This window comes from Excalfactoria chinensis, chromosome 4 (assembly GCF_039878825.1).
Source record: "Excalfactoria chinensis isolate bCotChi1 chromosome 4, bCotChi1.hap2, whole genome shotgun sequence".
Lineage (NCBI taxonomy): Eukaryota > Metazoa > Chordata > Aves > Galliformes > Phasianidae > Excalfactoria > Excalfactoria chinensis.
Window position 1 is genome coordinate 49350405 of NC_092828.1, and position 14715 is coordinate 49365119.

The window sequence follows — 14715 nt, forward strand, 5'->3', positions numbered from 1 at the left end:
ATCTTGAGGAGATAAAGGGTGCATTTACTGAAGTGCAAGTGCAGGTTTTTTTATCGCTTACTCTGTTTTGATGAGCACTATTCAAACTTAAATGTATACTACTTAAATGTAGTTTATTTTAATTGGAACTAATTAAGCATCAAAGAAAAGAGAAGCTACTTTTAGACTGGCTTAAAAATAGCTTTAAGGAAAAACAATTGAGATCAACATGTTCAGGCTGCTACTGAACATGAAACAGCACTGGCATCATCATTTCCTCCCCTCATATGCTTCTAAGTACATGAGAGGGGGAAGAAAATACCCCATCAGATTTGGCCTATAAGTGATGCCCTGAGCTGGGAAAGGTACTTCGGCCCTCTTTGTTTGCTCTGACTACTAAGCTGAACTTGTCAGAAGTTTAGGAAAGTAAAGGATTAAAACAAGGGTTATTCTGTTGTTTCTAACTTTTATGGTCTTGCACAACCTTCTCAGATCTCTGGTTTGCAGAGAGGTTTTGGAGAGCTACCAGTTGCGTGTTGTAATGAATAATGTGTTTCTCTCTATGCTTTCTTGGCCTCTCCTTGAGAGACTGGGAGTTCTTAGGCAAGAATGCTGCCTTGATTCTCCAGGTTTGAAGTTGTTACGTGTGTAGTAGGAAGAAAAAAAGAAAGTTGTCAAAAATCAAAGCTAGTACGCTTTCCAAGCACCTCATTCCTTAACCTGCTTTGTTTTCTGAGAAGCAATGAGCTTTGTGGCTTTTCAGTTCAGCCTGAGAGTAACAGTCAATGGGCTCAATCTTACCCCAACATACTTTTGCTCCTTCAGGGATGCTTTTCGTAAGAGACTGGTAGAGCCATGACAACAAATAGTAAAGTCTGCAGTTTCAAGGACTGTGCATTTTACCCAAGGAGCTGAAATGAAGGATGGAGACCTGTGCAGGAAGGACTTGTATGTTCAGCTCTCTCAAATTCAGGATGGCTGTGTGAATTGCTTTGTATCTCTGTTTTCATATCAGGTGTGCTCAGCTTGCTCAACCAGGTACTGAGACAGCTTCTACTACCCTAATGTATGTCCCATTGCCTTGCCACACTGGTTTGTAAAATAGTTCATCTGTAACACTGCTTATTGTATTAAGAACGTGGATAGGATAAACTAAAATAGTTGTGAGGGAGCTAAAAAGATTATCAAGTCTGACTGTCTGTCCGCTTTGGGGCTAATCAAAAGTTAAAGCGTGGTATTAAGGTTGTTTGATAGCTGTAAAGTGCTCCTTAAAGTGAGTTTTATGGACAGTAGAAATGAAGATATATCCTAGATAACCATTATCTTTGAGGTTCAGAAGAAGTTTATGTGATGTACAAAATAAGATAATTTGAGAAAACTGCTTCATTGGAGCGTTCCTTGTTGATGAGGAGAAAGAGGGAAGTAATCACCAGGGTTTTTAGGTCTTTAGGTTTTTATTCCCTTAAGCGAGGGATGAGGAACAAACCTAGTGAAATTAATAAACTTAATCTGGTTTAGTTAAGGGCTAGTATGCTGGGCTACACCTCCGTGCACTTGCAAAAAGCACAAAGGTGACTTCAGATAATGTAGATACAGGCAGGTCCTGATGCATGCAAACTTGTTAAAACTCATTTTGGCTGTTATGCTCTGCTTTTCCATTATCAGAAATCTCTCCACACCAGTCGGGTACCATCCATGTGGAACATGAGGGCCCTTCTCTTTGCTGGCAGCGGAGGCTGCTAGGAGCAAGGTCCCTGGGTTCCCAAGAAGGTTGTGTTTCACTGAGGCTGTGAACTCTCAAACTCTGCGTTCCTGCTGTGCATCACAGCGTGCTTTACCAGGTCGTTTGCTGAGAACACAAGTGTCACAGTTCATCTGAACAAAGAGGAACTATTGACTTCTGGAGGAGCCCTGTATCTATCGTCATATCTATCGTCATATCTACTTCTGCTGTTTTTCCTTGCCTTAAGCTCTTAAAGGAAAAGCAGCAAAAGCAGTTTTAGGCCTTGCTGAAGACAGCTAGGGCACTACTTTGAAGAAAGAGCAAATAAAATCCGCTGAACAGTCGTGGCAGTCTGATGCACTGTATTTGTAGTACGGTGCTCATCCTATTCGCCCATTTCTCTTAAACTGACTGTAGATCTAACGAGGTCTCTGCCCTCCGCTCATCAACAGAAGGTTGTTTTGCTCATGCTTCTCTTTCTCAGAAAGGCAGGATGTTGTGACATGGTAGATCTACCTTTTCTTTTTCTTGTTGCATTTTTCTGCAAGTTTCCTCTGGAATATTTTGACAATAATCAGAAAATAACGAGGAAATGAACTTCTCTACAGCCTCTCCTGGACTCCACAATGCCCTTTGCATCTTAGATGTCAAGCATGCCTTAGCTTTCTACTTGCTCAGAGCAAAGCAATCCTCAGTAAACTCTTTCTACAGCAGTGTGTGGTGGGATCACACAAACAAGTGCTAGATGCTTGCTCAGTCTTTCTCCTCTATTTCAGTGACTCTCTGGGCAAAAGCATAAAGAGTTCTGACTTAGTCTTGGGTAGGTACAAAGTCAACAGTACGTTGGAGAGCTGTGCTCCTTTATTATCAGTTTCTGAATCTCCTTTTGCACCCCAGTGTATGTTCTAGAGCTTGGAAAGCCTCCCACCTTAGTGTAAGTACATTTATTTGGTCATATACCTGGGTGTGTCTCAGGTTAGGAATAAGCAGACTTCCTTGCCTTTTACTGTAGAGGGCTTTATCTCACAGGTAGTAAGATTTTATGAAATGCAGGACTATTTTGCACTGCAGGATGTGAAATTAGTAGTCTTGAGCATGATAAGCTAGATGAAGAACAGGTTCAACTGTCTCCCCTTTTTATTTGCAAGCCTTAAGGAGATGTGCTGTCCTGAAACAATTTTGGAGGAGAAAATAAGATACCCAAATACAAACACGGGTCAGATGTTAGGGAAGCAAAGCTCTCGGTTTCCCAGTGTTGCAATTTTTCTTATTTCCAAAGGGCTGTCAAGTGTTGGATAATTAAACCCAGACGTTTGTGTGTTTAAATAGAATGTTAAAATACCCAGAGGATTTGGTTAAGATGGTATAAATTCCATCACCTGCACAGAATGCAGATACGCGATTCTAGTACTTTAGAATGAAATAATCTGGTTTCCTCACTAAATCTCTTGGCATTTTGCTGGAAAACGTAATACTGTACAAAGGCAATCAAGTTTGTCTAGCCACGCTCCTAGGATCATTGTATCAATGCAGAACTATGCTAACTATGTATGCAAGTTACCATTGTCTGAACTTGCCATTGGCATGGGGAAACCTGGGAGTCAAACACTTCTCCCTGGAAAGTAGGTAAAAATGTAGCTGCCATTCTTCTTCCTGCATCTAGGAGTCTGAGTTGTATCTGATTCCATTGGGACATTCAAAACTGGCCTTCGAGCTGAGATTCCAATTACTCTTTCTAAGAACTGAACCGTTAATCATCCAGCAATTTTCTTACTCCAGAGCTTGCACGTGCTTTCTCCCTGTAAACCATTTAATATGCAAATGTTTGCTTTTTATCTTCCCTGTGCTTTTCAGCAACTACTGTGTTTTTAATATTTTGAAAATCTTGAACTTTTATAAAGAATATTTTTTCCATACCTGAATAAAATGTTGACTACCTGCTATTTAAATAATTCCACAACTACTGTATTAAGTTATATGTAATATATTGAACTCAGATGTTTCTCGTTATGCAGCTCATAGATAGATAGATAGATAGATAAAATAAGGGCAGCTTAAAACCCTTAGCTTCATCCCTACAATGTCATTGAAGCATTTGCTGTGAAGTATCCTGTTGGTAAGCTGTTTTGGCCAGCAGGTTGCCAAGAGGTCATCTTTTGAAAATGTCTCTCTCCAGGTCACTGTTCCATGAAGGCTTTTATGTAAGGAACACCATGACTGCTTATGTTACATTCTGACCCTGGAGGTGCTCTTCACTTGAAATGCATTTGGATCTGAGAGGCTTTTAGCTCTATGCTCAGATCCGAAGGGGATGCTGATAAGGATGATTAATGAGCCCAGTGAAGGAGTTTTCAGGTAGTGAGACAGGAATGCTATCACCCCCCTTAACCCAGCACTTCTTAGCACATGGTAATGTAACAGAAATGCCCCAGTCTTACAGGTCAGTGACACATCCCTAGAGGCCACGCTCCTTACAGGGGTGTGTGGTACCTGCTTGCACACAGGGAAGCTCACAGGATTTCCTTTCGCCAGGTGGCACCGGGATTTCATTGCCACAGGGAATGCAGTAGGACTTGCAGACTCACTGATGAGCTATCTGTGCTCTGGAGGAGGCACTGTGTTTTCCATATGGAGATGTACAGCTACAGTTAACCTGCGTGTATGTTACTGTAATGCAAATCATAGTGGTAAGCTTTGACTTGCAACTGCTGTCCAATTTCTAGATAAATGAGTCTGATGTTTTAATAATTTCTCTGTGTGAGGAAATCAGCAAACCCTTTGAACGCTGTGATGGTGGGTAACTTGCTGCCTTTGGTCACAGTTCCAGTGCACACCAAGGCTTCAAGGCAGCAGGACTGCAAGATGAGGTTTCAGGGACACAGCTCTGAGTGAGGTCATTACACCTCAGAGAAATGATTTTTCTAAGGTCTCAGTTCTATCTGGTGGCTCTACTGGATCCCTTGAGTTTCCTCTATTGTTTTATTTCCTGCCCATTTCAATAAACTTGTGTCATCTTCCAGCCCATGCCAGTAGGAACAACCTGAAGCTGTAGCATCTCTTGAAAGCAACAGTGAATGGTCTCAAAAAGGAATGGCTACATCAAGCATGGTTTTAGCGTCATTAATAATTGCAGCATCTCTGAATGTGTTGTTCTTTCAGCTCCAGAAAGAAAACAAACAAACAAACAAACAAAAACAACTAAAAAAGCTACCTGGTAGGTTCTGTAACTAGAGAGATTTCCTACAGTAAAAAGAAGGAAGAGTCTAAATGTGCCACATGCCCTGGCACAACTCTTCCTCTTCTGGTAATGGTTGCCCAGCCTTGCCTTTTCCTTGAAAAGAAATGATCTGGTTCTTGGCTGTTATCACCCACTAAGAAGAAATAGCAATGATTTTATTTTTATAATCAAATAGACAATCTCACTTCTGTGAAAACCAAGAGAAATTTGATGTACAAGGGTGGTGTCTTTGCCACACTCTCTGGAAAAATTATTTCCCCCTGGGTTTCTCATTTGCCAGTGAAGCATCTGCCAGAATTTGCTCAGAAATTAACCCAGAAGAGTTCAGAAATTCCCCAGCACAGTTTATAGTGGGGAGAGCTATGAGCTCTTGGCAGAATTTCCACTTGAGCCAACTCTGTATCCTAACAGGGCTAGATAGGGTGTATCAGGTAAAGGTGAGGGGTTGCTGACTGGTGCTTTGCAGGGAGGGAAGCAGAAAAGAGGAGCACAGTGGGGAGAAACTAAGCATTGGAGTGAATGTCCACTAGCATGCCAAGAAATAGGAAGAGATGTTATGAATGTTGCTCACGCTGTGGTGCTGCTCACCGTGCCTGAGATGAGTTAAAAGAATAAAAAAGAAAAGCCCTTAATGGCTATTGTTCCAGGAAGAACAAAAGCTGAACTTTCTGGTTTAGCGTGGTGCTGGCTCTGTGGATAATCTTCAAAGAGAAACTACCAAATTTAAAAGGCATTAAGCTCTGAGAAATCTGAAATCTGGCACACCTGGTTTACAAAGATTTTATTCTCTTTTTCTCCCTGAGTGCTGCTGTGTTTTCATTTTTCTGTTGGAGCGCCAAAGGCGTTTTTTCTCTGTCAGATGTAGGCTCTTGACCTTGGAGTGGGATGACAAGGAGTTATCCCAGGGTGTGCCCTCACCTGTCAGGCAATACAAGGCACCAAATAGAGCTGTCCGTCTTCTTTAGCTGAAATGGTTTCACAAATACTTCATAAACGCCTGTCTCCACAGAGCAGAGAGTTGTCTGCTTTGCCTTGCGCGCCCAGTATTGAGATTGATGACAGCTGGGGTCATTGGTTAAACTGTCTCATCCTGACAAGCTGAGGCAAAGGGAGGAGCCAGGAGAGCAGCAGGATGGCTGCAGCAAATAGCCACGAGAGGCAGCAATTCCCAGTGCAGACAAAGCGCTTCAGGTCTTGGTGTGACCTGCAGGCCACATCCTGCTGTTCACAGGCCATGGCGCAGGAAGGCCCATGGCCAATGCTTTCTGTGTTCTCCAGTGCCTCACACCAGCTATGAGAGCAGAAGAGGATGGCTCGCATGGGGTACTATCACCCATTTTCAAGGCCCACAGCTTCTTTCTAAAGCAATAATTGTCTATTGCAGCTGTAAGGTATCTGTTACTTTCCCATTCATAAACCGAGCATGGCCTTGACCATGCTAGCTACTGAGGGTGAGGGCAAGGCAAATGAAAAGGGAACAGCTTTTCCTTTAAAAAGTTGTTGTTCTCATGGGGATATTTTTCTCAGAGCTTTGTTATTATCCCCCAGAGGCACCTGTGACAATCAAAGCAACACCAGATATTGGTAATCTGACCAAGAGAAGACGCGCTTTTGTTAAATGTGTGCTGGTAGGGTGTCACTAGTTGGGCTGGGAGCAGTGAACCAATGATTGAGATAGGAACTCACATGGACCTTGGCTACTGCTACTGCTTTCTGAGTTCAGTGTCCTTTGCAACCTTCATCTAAGAGCAGATGTGATGGGAGCAGTCGGTTCCCCTTACCACAGCTATTTTTTCCTTGCTTGAGTGCATAAATCCTCCTCCTACAAAGCTCAGGGATGTGGAAAAAGACAGCTCTGGTTTTGGGGAGCCCAGAGGAAGCCTGTGAGCAGGGCTTGTGTTTTCTGACCTGAGTCATAGTCAGTGGATCACCAGGCAGAAAGTAGAACGTGCCACCTGCTAGTTAAATGTAGATCCTGATGGCCAGCAGGAAAATCAGGAATGTCTCAGCACAGGTATCCTGATTTAATATATTTCTCTGCATATGAGTGTGCACCTGCCTTAAAGGCAAGGCACATTCTCAAAGGACTTTTACCCAAAACAAGCACCACTAGTGGGGCTCCCACTCTGAAGTCCTACAGAATCTAACTAGAAGTGCTGCCAAGCAAAAAAGGCTGTGCCAATTGACCACGGAGCTGCTGTGTCCTCAGGCACCTAGTCAAAGCAGAGCAACCTCAGGTTAAAATGCCTGGCTGGGGGGAAGACCCTCTGAGCTCCCCTGTGCTGCCTTAGAGCCAGATGCTAGGCCAAGAGTGAGACGCTGGGTGCAAGCTGCACCTCTGTTGAAATGGGCAGATATTTTAGGCAAACAGGCATGATATTTCCATGAATAAAATGGCATGCTACCTGCTGATATGGAACCCTGTATGGCTGTGGAACTGCACAGTATTTAACAAAACCCTGTCACTGTCCAACGATTTATTTCCCTCTTTGCAGCTTCACAGATAAATGATATTAAAAGGCCTTCCAATCCCTGAGTTTCGGTGCCCCATCCTGACCTGGGCTGGAGGTGACAGTCCCATCCCTTGTGTTATTCTCACCCTGGGAGCAGTGAGGACCTGTTCTCCCTGTCTGCTGGGAGGTGATTTCACTTCCCTGCTCTACATGGTCTATTGTTAAGCAGACAATAGCTAATTGAACCCTACCTGCTCACCTACCACAATGGCATCCACCCCCATGCCAAAACTCCATCCTGTTGCCAAAGGTTTCCTGAAGAAGGTGGCACTGTTGCCACGGCTGGGAATCTCCACTCCCTCCTCCCTGTATCCCACCACATGCTATTGCCCCCATATCCTTCCCAGTGCCAGAAGGGCTGAGTTGGGCAGAATTGTGAAACTTAAAGCTCAGCAGTCAGCTGCTTCCTGTGTTGCCCTGTAGGTTTAATGACTGGGCTGAAAGAGGCTCATCACCCCTCACGCAGGAGACTCCCAGGGATAACACCACCTAAGTAAGGGCTTCTGAGCAGGGCTGTTGGTGAAGGATGGCAGAGCAGGGCCCAGCACAGAAAATCCTGGCACCTACCAGCACAGAGATAGTCAAAGAGCACTTCCTGGCAGGGATTTGTAAGAGCAGGTCTCAAGGCATTTCACAAATGCGAGCAGTATTACCATCCTCGAGTTACAAAAACAAGCTACCAGAACCAAAGGGTAAAGCTAAACAAAGTGCTGCCTTGTGAACCCTTGGTTGCATATCAGTGGTTTCATGAAACACAAGCTAAAAAACACATCACTCTTTTTACCTACAAAGGCTGCCACAGGTGTGGGAAAAGTTTTCAGACACACCTATCAGGATGTCTCATCCACCATCTCGCTTTTCTCAGTAGCTGCCATTGCTATCCACAATTTCCACTGCTTTAAAGCATTCACGTGACACTGCTCCTGTGTTTTCCCAGGTTTCCTGGTCCTTCTATTCCCTGCACATCACCTGCAGCAGAGCCAGAAGCCCGAACCAGTTTGCATCAACTGGGTGCGCACCAGGGCAATGCTGGCTGTGCTTTGTTGGGGTGGGAGCACAAGAATGAGATCTCCAGGGGTTTTGCCCCACCAGCAAGGCAAACTTCAGCATTTCCAAGCATTTGAGAGGCACTTAGAAGTGCCATTTCATCTATGGGCAGTTATGGGAAGCACACCCAACACCAAGCACAGGATCCATTTCGGTCTGTGCTCCAGACAGATTTCACTGTACCACCTTCCACTACCTCAATATTACATACTTTTCTCATCCTATGTGCTGGGACCAGCTCCAGACACTGTCCTGTCACGCCTGTCACAGCCCTGCACTCACCTGCAGGTACCAGCACTGCCCGGCTGCACCACAGGGCATGGAAAGCCCACACAGGTGCAAGGCACTTGTAAGCACCTGGAATGCTGCAGAAGTCCAAAGATGTAACTAAGCTCCTTGGTTCTTGCAGGTAGGAGCAAGAGGGAAGCATCAAGACCTGAAGCTAGCTGGTGGCTGCTCAGCATTAGGACGTTGGTGACGTGCTCCACATGCAGGTGAGCCCTGCCAAGGAGAGCTGGAATGGAGATGTGATGGGAGAGAAAGGGCCACTGGCATGGTGGGGTCAGGCGGGAGGTGGCGACCACAGGTCGTGGCAGTAGGTTCAACACACTAAGATGTTAGCAGGCAGCTGGGCTCGTACAACGTGTCTCATCCCAAGCCAGTGTCGGACGATCACGAGTGGTGATGGGTGCTTCGACACAGTGGGGCAGAGCAGAGAACGGCCCAAAAACCATCAAGCATCGCCCAGGGGTACTGAAACCTCCAGCCGCGCTGAGTCCACGGTCCTGCCGGGACTGTGCGGCGGCACAGAGCAGCCCGGCTCAACGCGAGGGACGCGGAAGGCGTTCCGGCCCGGAGGAGGCGGGGGGAGGCCCGGCCCGGTGGCAGGGCGGGGCGGGGTTGGGCCGGAGGTGCACCGGGGGCGGAGCGGCCGAGCCGTGCCGGGGCCGCGCTAGGGGCGGCCCGGAGCGGTGCGGTGCGGTGCGGTTCAGTACGGTGCGGGAGGTGGCGGGGCATGCCGGGCGGCCATGCCGCGCCGGGCCGAGCGGTGCCTGCAGATCGCCCCGCACTCTCTCGCCATCGTCCTGGGCGCCGAGGCCGGGGGGCGGCCCGCGGGGCCCGGGGGTGCGGCGGAGCTGGGCCGGCACCGCATCGGCTACGAGATCTTCGCGGACTTCAAGCGGGAGAACATGCAGCACTTCTGGGACCAGCGGGCCACGACGGCGGTGGCCGAGACCTTCTTCCTGGGCTGGATCGACGAGCAGGTGCTGCTGGTGCAGGGCAAGGAGGAGCACCTGGAGGTGCTGCGTCAGGGCTGGGCTCGCCGCTCCCTCAAACCCCCCAGCGGCTTCCACATCAAGTGCCTGGGTACGTGATGGGGCGAGACGGGACGGGAAGGGACGGGACACCCCCGCGGAGCGACCCAGTTGCGGGCGCTGTCCCCGCGTGCAGCCCCCGCCCGCTGTGTCTGTGCGGTGGGCAGCTGGAGCGGGACACAGAAAATCCCGCGCTGCAGTGGGATTTTCAGACCTTTAAAATGCTCCGATGCAAAGTGAACCGTGCGAAGTTCGTGCGGAGAGCAGAACTCAAGTGCTCTGTGTTTCTCAGCGCCTTGTTTCTGGATGCTGGCGTGCTGCGTGCAGCCTTTCGCTGTCACTGTTTCCCTCCGACGGCTGCCTGTCTTGTGCCGAGAGTGTGTATTCTCGTTTTACGGAATAGGAGGTAGATCCTGTGCTACTGATAGAAAGGTTTTTCTGTGCGTTATCACTGTTTAGAAGAGGGCCCTGTGGCCCACGGCGCTTGGAGTTTGGTTTTGGGGTGCCCCATCCCATGTCTGCCCTCTGGCCGCATTCCTCAGGCACAGAGTGCTGCGCTCTGACCTTGGCATTGCCGGGAGGGGAATGCAAACAGCCCTCTGGAGCCCACTCTGAAATACGGAAATACACTTCTGCCGGGAGTTGGTGTTAATAAGTAAACTCCCTTGTGTGTGGGTAATACACGTTCCTTGGGGGTTATCTTTGCTGTAGGTTTACAGAAAACTCGACTTTAAAAACAGAAAGTGCTTCTCGGTGTTTGATTAAAGCTATGGAAGTAGAGCTGGAGCCCTCCCTGCCGTGTGAGTCCTCGTCTGCACTGAGGGAGATGGGAACAACTGAGCTATGGTTTTTCACTGCATTCTTCCCACTGGAGTCAAACTGACCCTTGGGGTTACAGGAGAAAGCAGGGCAGCACTTGGTGAGTGCTTCCCAAGCCTCTTGCTGCTGTTGGAGGGGAGCACGTCCTTCTTCTATTCACATATGTGCATGTGGAGGCTTGGGCAGGCCCGTGCTGCCCTGTGCCTTGAAGTGCTTGGTGAGCCCAAGCTGGGATTGGTTTGTGGTCCTCCACTAGTGCTGCTGATGGTTCTTACCAGTAAGAACAGCCCCTGAGTGCTCTGTTGCTTGTGGCAGGTGTGTATGGGCCAGCAAGTCCCTGGGAGGGTCTGATGTCCAGGGGTCCCAAGAGTAACAATAGGCCCTGCTGTAGTGGGCAAGGACATGGAGTACATCAGAGGGCTGTTTTAGCTAGCTCCTTCAGCTGGGGGTTTGAGGATGCAGGGTGTGAAGTTCTTGGCTTTAATGCTCACCTCTGGTGCAGTGTAACCCAAGGGTTACATGAGAGCAGCCTGCCTGCTGCCTGTTTTTGCTGGGGTCGGAGTTATCGGGCTGTTAGGAAACTGGGGAAGAAGAGCCCACATAGGTTTTGAAAAGAACAAAGCCCCAAAGCCAGCACACTCTATGTTGGCTGATTCAGAGGCCCAAGAAACCCATCTATAATCCCATAGGTCTTGGAATGGAATTCACTGTCTTGGGTAAGAGTGACTTGATGCTTTCTTGTAACTTTGCAAAGCTTTTGTAACTTAAGTCTTTAATGAGCGTTATTATTTTAATAGCATTTCTTTGACACGCCTTCCATTTGCTCCCAGTTGTGTTTGTCATCCTGGAAGCCGGATTTTTTTTCTCATTTTCAGCTCTTTTGTGCCTCCCAAGCAAGGCTTGCGAGTGCTGCACCTCCGTTTCCAGTCTTCATCTGTGTTCATGGATGAAACTTCCTTCTGTGTTCCTTGCACTTGATTTTTGCCTCTTGGACAATGGGCGTCTTTGAGAGGTTTCCACCCGCTTTGTGGAAGGGCCGTGCCCTTCTATGAAAGTGACCAGACTTTGTAACAGCCCCGCAGTCACGCTCGGAGCCATTTCTGCAATTAGAAGCTGATGCTTCAAATGGCATTTTCAAGAAATGTATGGGCAATAATTAAACTAACTAGCACGAGTTACAATTCAGCGATTTCAGTGGGGCTGGGCTGGTGCGCATTGTTTGTGCTCGGCCAGGTGTGGGGGGGGGGGATGAGGATTTTACTGCTCCATGAGCTGGAGTTAAGTATTCCCTTTCTTCTTCTGCCTGCCTTCTTCTCTCCTGGCACCAAAAATTAAATGAACACCCAGCCGGTCGAGGTGTGCTAATTTTCACAGTGATTTCTCCCATCATTAGTGGGTGATTATGGTGCTGTGCAGACTACTGGGCATTATGTGTTAAAATGTTATTCATTTATAGCCAATCATAAGATGTTACTTGTCTGTTTTTTGGTGGGTTTCATTTTTATTTTTCCCTCCCAGTTATCTCCTTTAAATGATGAACATTTCAGTGAGGGAGTGTTAGGTTTTGTAGTAGTGAAACCTCAGAGTAAGAGTTGTCTGCAGGCTCACCTACACATTATGTATGCCTCATAGGCTTGGGAACTTCAGGGGATCGAGCTGGTGACTTGATTGAGGTACTCAGGAATTTGTTCCCAACTTTGAGCAACAAAGGAGTTCAGAAGTGTTGAGTTGGGCATTCAATGTATTTTCTAAGAGCAGCTGTTAGAGTCTGGAAGAGGCAAGAGCTGTCTGAGTATCTGAAGGGGGGCTGTGACAAAGAAGGGGACAGACTCTTTAGCAGGGTCTGCTGTGGTAGGACAAGGGGAAATGGTTATACACTAAAAGAGAGAAGATGCAGGGGGACATAAGGAAGAAGCGTTTTACACTTGGGTCAGTGAGGCACTGGCACAGGTTGCCCAGAGACACAGTGGATGCCCCAGCCCTGGAGACAGTCAAGGTCAGGCTGGAGGGGCTCTGAGCACCTGATGGAGCTGTAGGTGTCCCTGTTCATTGCAGGGGTGTTGGACAAGGTGGCCTTTAGGGGTTCCTTCTAATTCAAATGGTTCTGTGATTCTATGAGAATGGGCTGTGTGTGCTGTGTATGACTTCTGGGTATGTGGCTGGTGCTCGCGCTCTGGTTGCAAAACCTTGGAGTTAGAAATGCTTTTTGTTCTTTCATGAAAGCTGCAGATGGCTTATAAGTATAATGCAGGTTACCACCTTGATCTAAAATGCACAGCAAAAGTGAAAAACACACAGGAAGCAAAGATATGACCTAATTCATTTCATTTATTTTTCTTCTTCACTCCTCATGAAGTAGCAAAGTCAAACACACTGATACATTGTGCTCATTGAGCAACTCGAGTCAAGGATGTGTGAGGTTAATGGACAGCCCATGCTGTCTCTCCCCTTTTTGAGCTCTTTTCTCCCACAAAGTGTGCCATTGTGTAGGACAGCCCTTCCTGGTGGCTAGGATTTAGCAGTAAACTCTTCTTAAGCTTTTTCCAGGCTGCCTTCAATGCAGACTGAATGAGCCCATCTTGCTCTTCACCCGCCCTTGCACTTTTTTAGGAGGGAAGCAAGATTTTCTGCTCCTTTTTAGTCCTTTTCAACTTCCAGTGTAGTATCAAAGCAGTTCTTCCTTTTGCATCATGGTTAGGTTTTCTTAGCAATTTGCTTGTAGAGGCATCTTGCCTAATATTTGTCATCTAGGTGATGACCCCAGCCTTCCAGCCAGCAAAGTTAGGGCTTGTCCCTGAGGTGGGACATTCCACAGCTCTGCCACATGCTTGTCTGCATGTGAGACTTCTGTTAGGGAGGGTAACAGGGAAAGTGCAACCCAGGTGTCCTGCAGGGCTCTTGGCACCCTGTGCCTTCCCAGGATGCTGCTCTCTTGCTTGATAGTCAAGGAAGGCCTGGAGCTTTCAGAGAAAGTAGAATAAAAACTGCAAGCAGATTGGTGCCTTGCAGTGCAGAAACAGTGGCTGCAAAAAGTGGGGATGGGAGGGATATCTTAGTAATCAGTTTCTGCGGTAGCAGAAGTTTAATGGGCTTCTGAAATTTGAAGGTCTCTCCAAACCATTCCTGCTATAAATACAGGAACATAAATGTTTTGATTATTTTCTAATGATGCTGACTGCTGGGAATGTTACTGCAATATCCAGTTTCCACTATTGAAACTGCTCCCTGGGTGGGCCAGATCTGCAAAAGTTTTTAAGGATATTCTGTTCTTCTTGGAATAAGTCCCTTCACCTACTATGTAAACATGCCCACTATACCCAACCCTTCAGTTTGACCTGGAATTTCACCAGAGACCTCTGATGAGAAGCATATGAATGCTAAGAATGTACAAGTGTGTATGTTTTGATGCAATGGGATGCTTTCCTTTTGACATTTGAGCAGTTCTTCGTGTTCTTTTTTTATATCAGATTCCTGCTCTGAGCGATAGCAGCAATAGAGCGTGCAATCAGAGGTTGATTCAGGGAATCAGAATAGTGGCTCTCCTATTTGCTTTTTTTTGCTAGAGGAAAAAAGAAAAAAGGTGTGATATTGCCTTCAGCACTTATCAAGTATATATTGGTCGGGATCTGGAATGAGCTGTGCAGGGAAGTGATGGAGTCACTGTCCCTGGAGGTGTTGAAGAAACGTGTAGGTGTGTACTTAGGGACATGGGTTAGTGGGCAGCTTTGGTGGTAGGTGAACAGTTGGACTGGATGATCTTAGTCTTTTCCAACTTCAATGATTCTGTGATTGTATGATTTTGGTTTTTCTCAGGGAAGAAAGTTAGTATATGGTGCACTTAAATATGCTCTATCTAATAACTTCTGCAGTGTTTCCTGGGGCTGGGTGTGCTCCTAACCGTGCAACGTGAGACTGTGTTGTTCTTCTTCCTTGGGGCATAAGGGCCAAAATAGAAATCTGGAAACAGTAGTGCAAAGTAATGGTGTAGCTTGACCTCAGGTTTTACTGTCAGCTGGTTCATAGATGGCCATCAGCAGTCGCCCTTTTAGAAAGGCAAACCACTTAAATGCTATGAAATAA

At 46.9% G+C, this 14715-nt stretch overlaps 1 protein-coding gene across 1 annotated transcript in view; it reads left to right on the plus strand.

Moving 5' to 3' along the window:
* The first annotated feature begins 9508 nt into the window (after positions 1-9508).
* Positions 9509-14715, plus strand: part of STOX2 (storkhead box 2) — a 126312-nt gene continuing 121105 nt past the window's right edge. Inside the window, exon 1 of the mRNA XM_072334742.1 lies at positions 9509-9868. Coding sequence (XP_072190843.1) covers positions 9529-9868 — 340 coding nt within the window. The 5' untranslated portion in view covers positions 9509-9528. The remainder of the gene's footprint in view (positions 9869-14715) is intronic.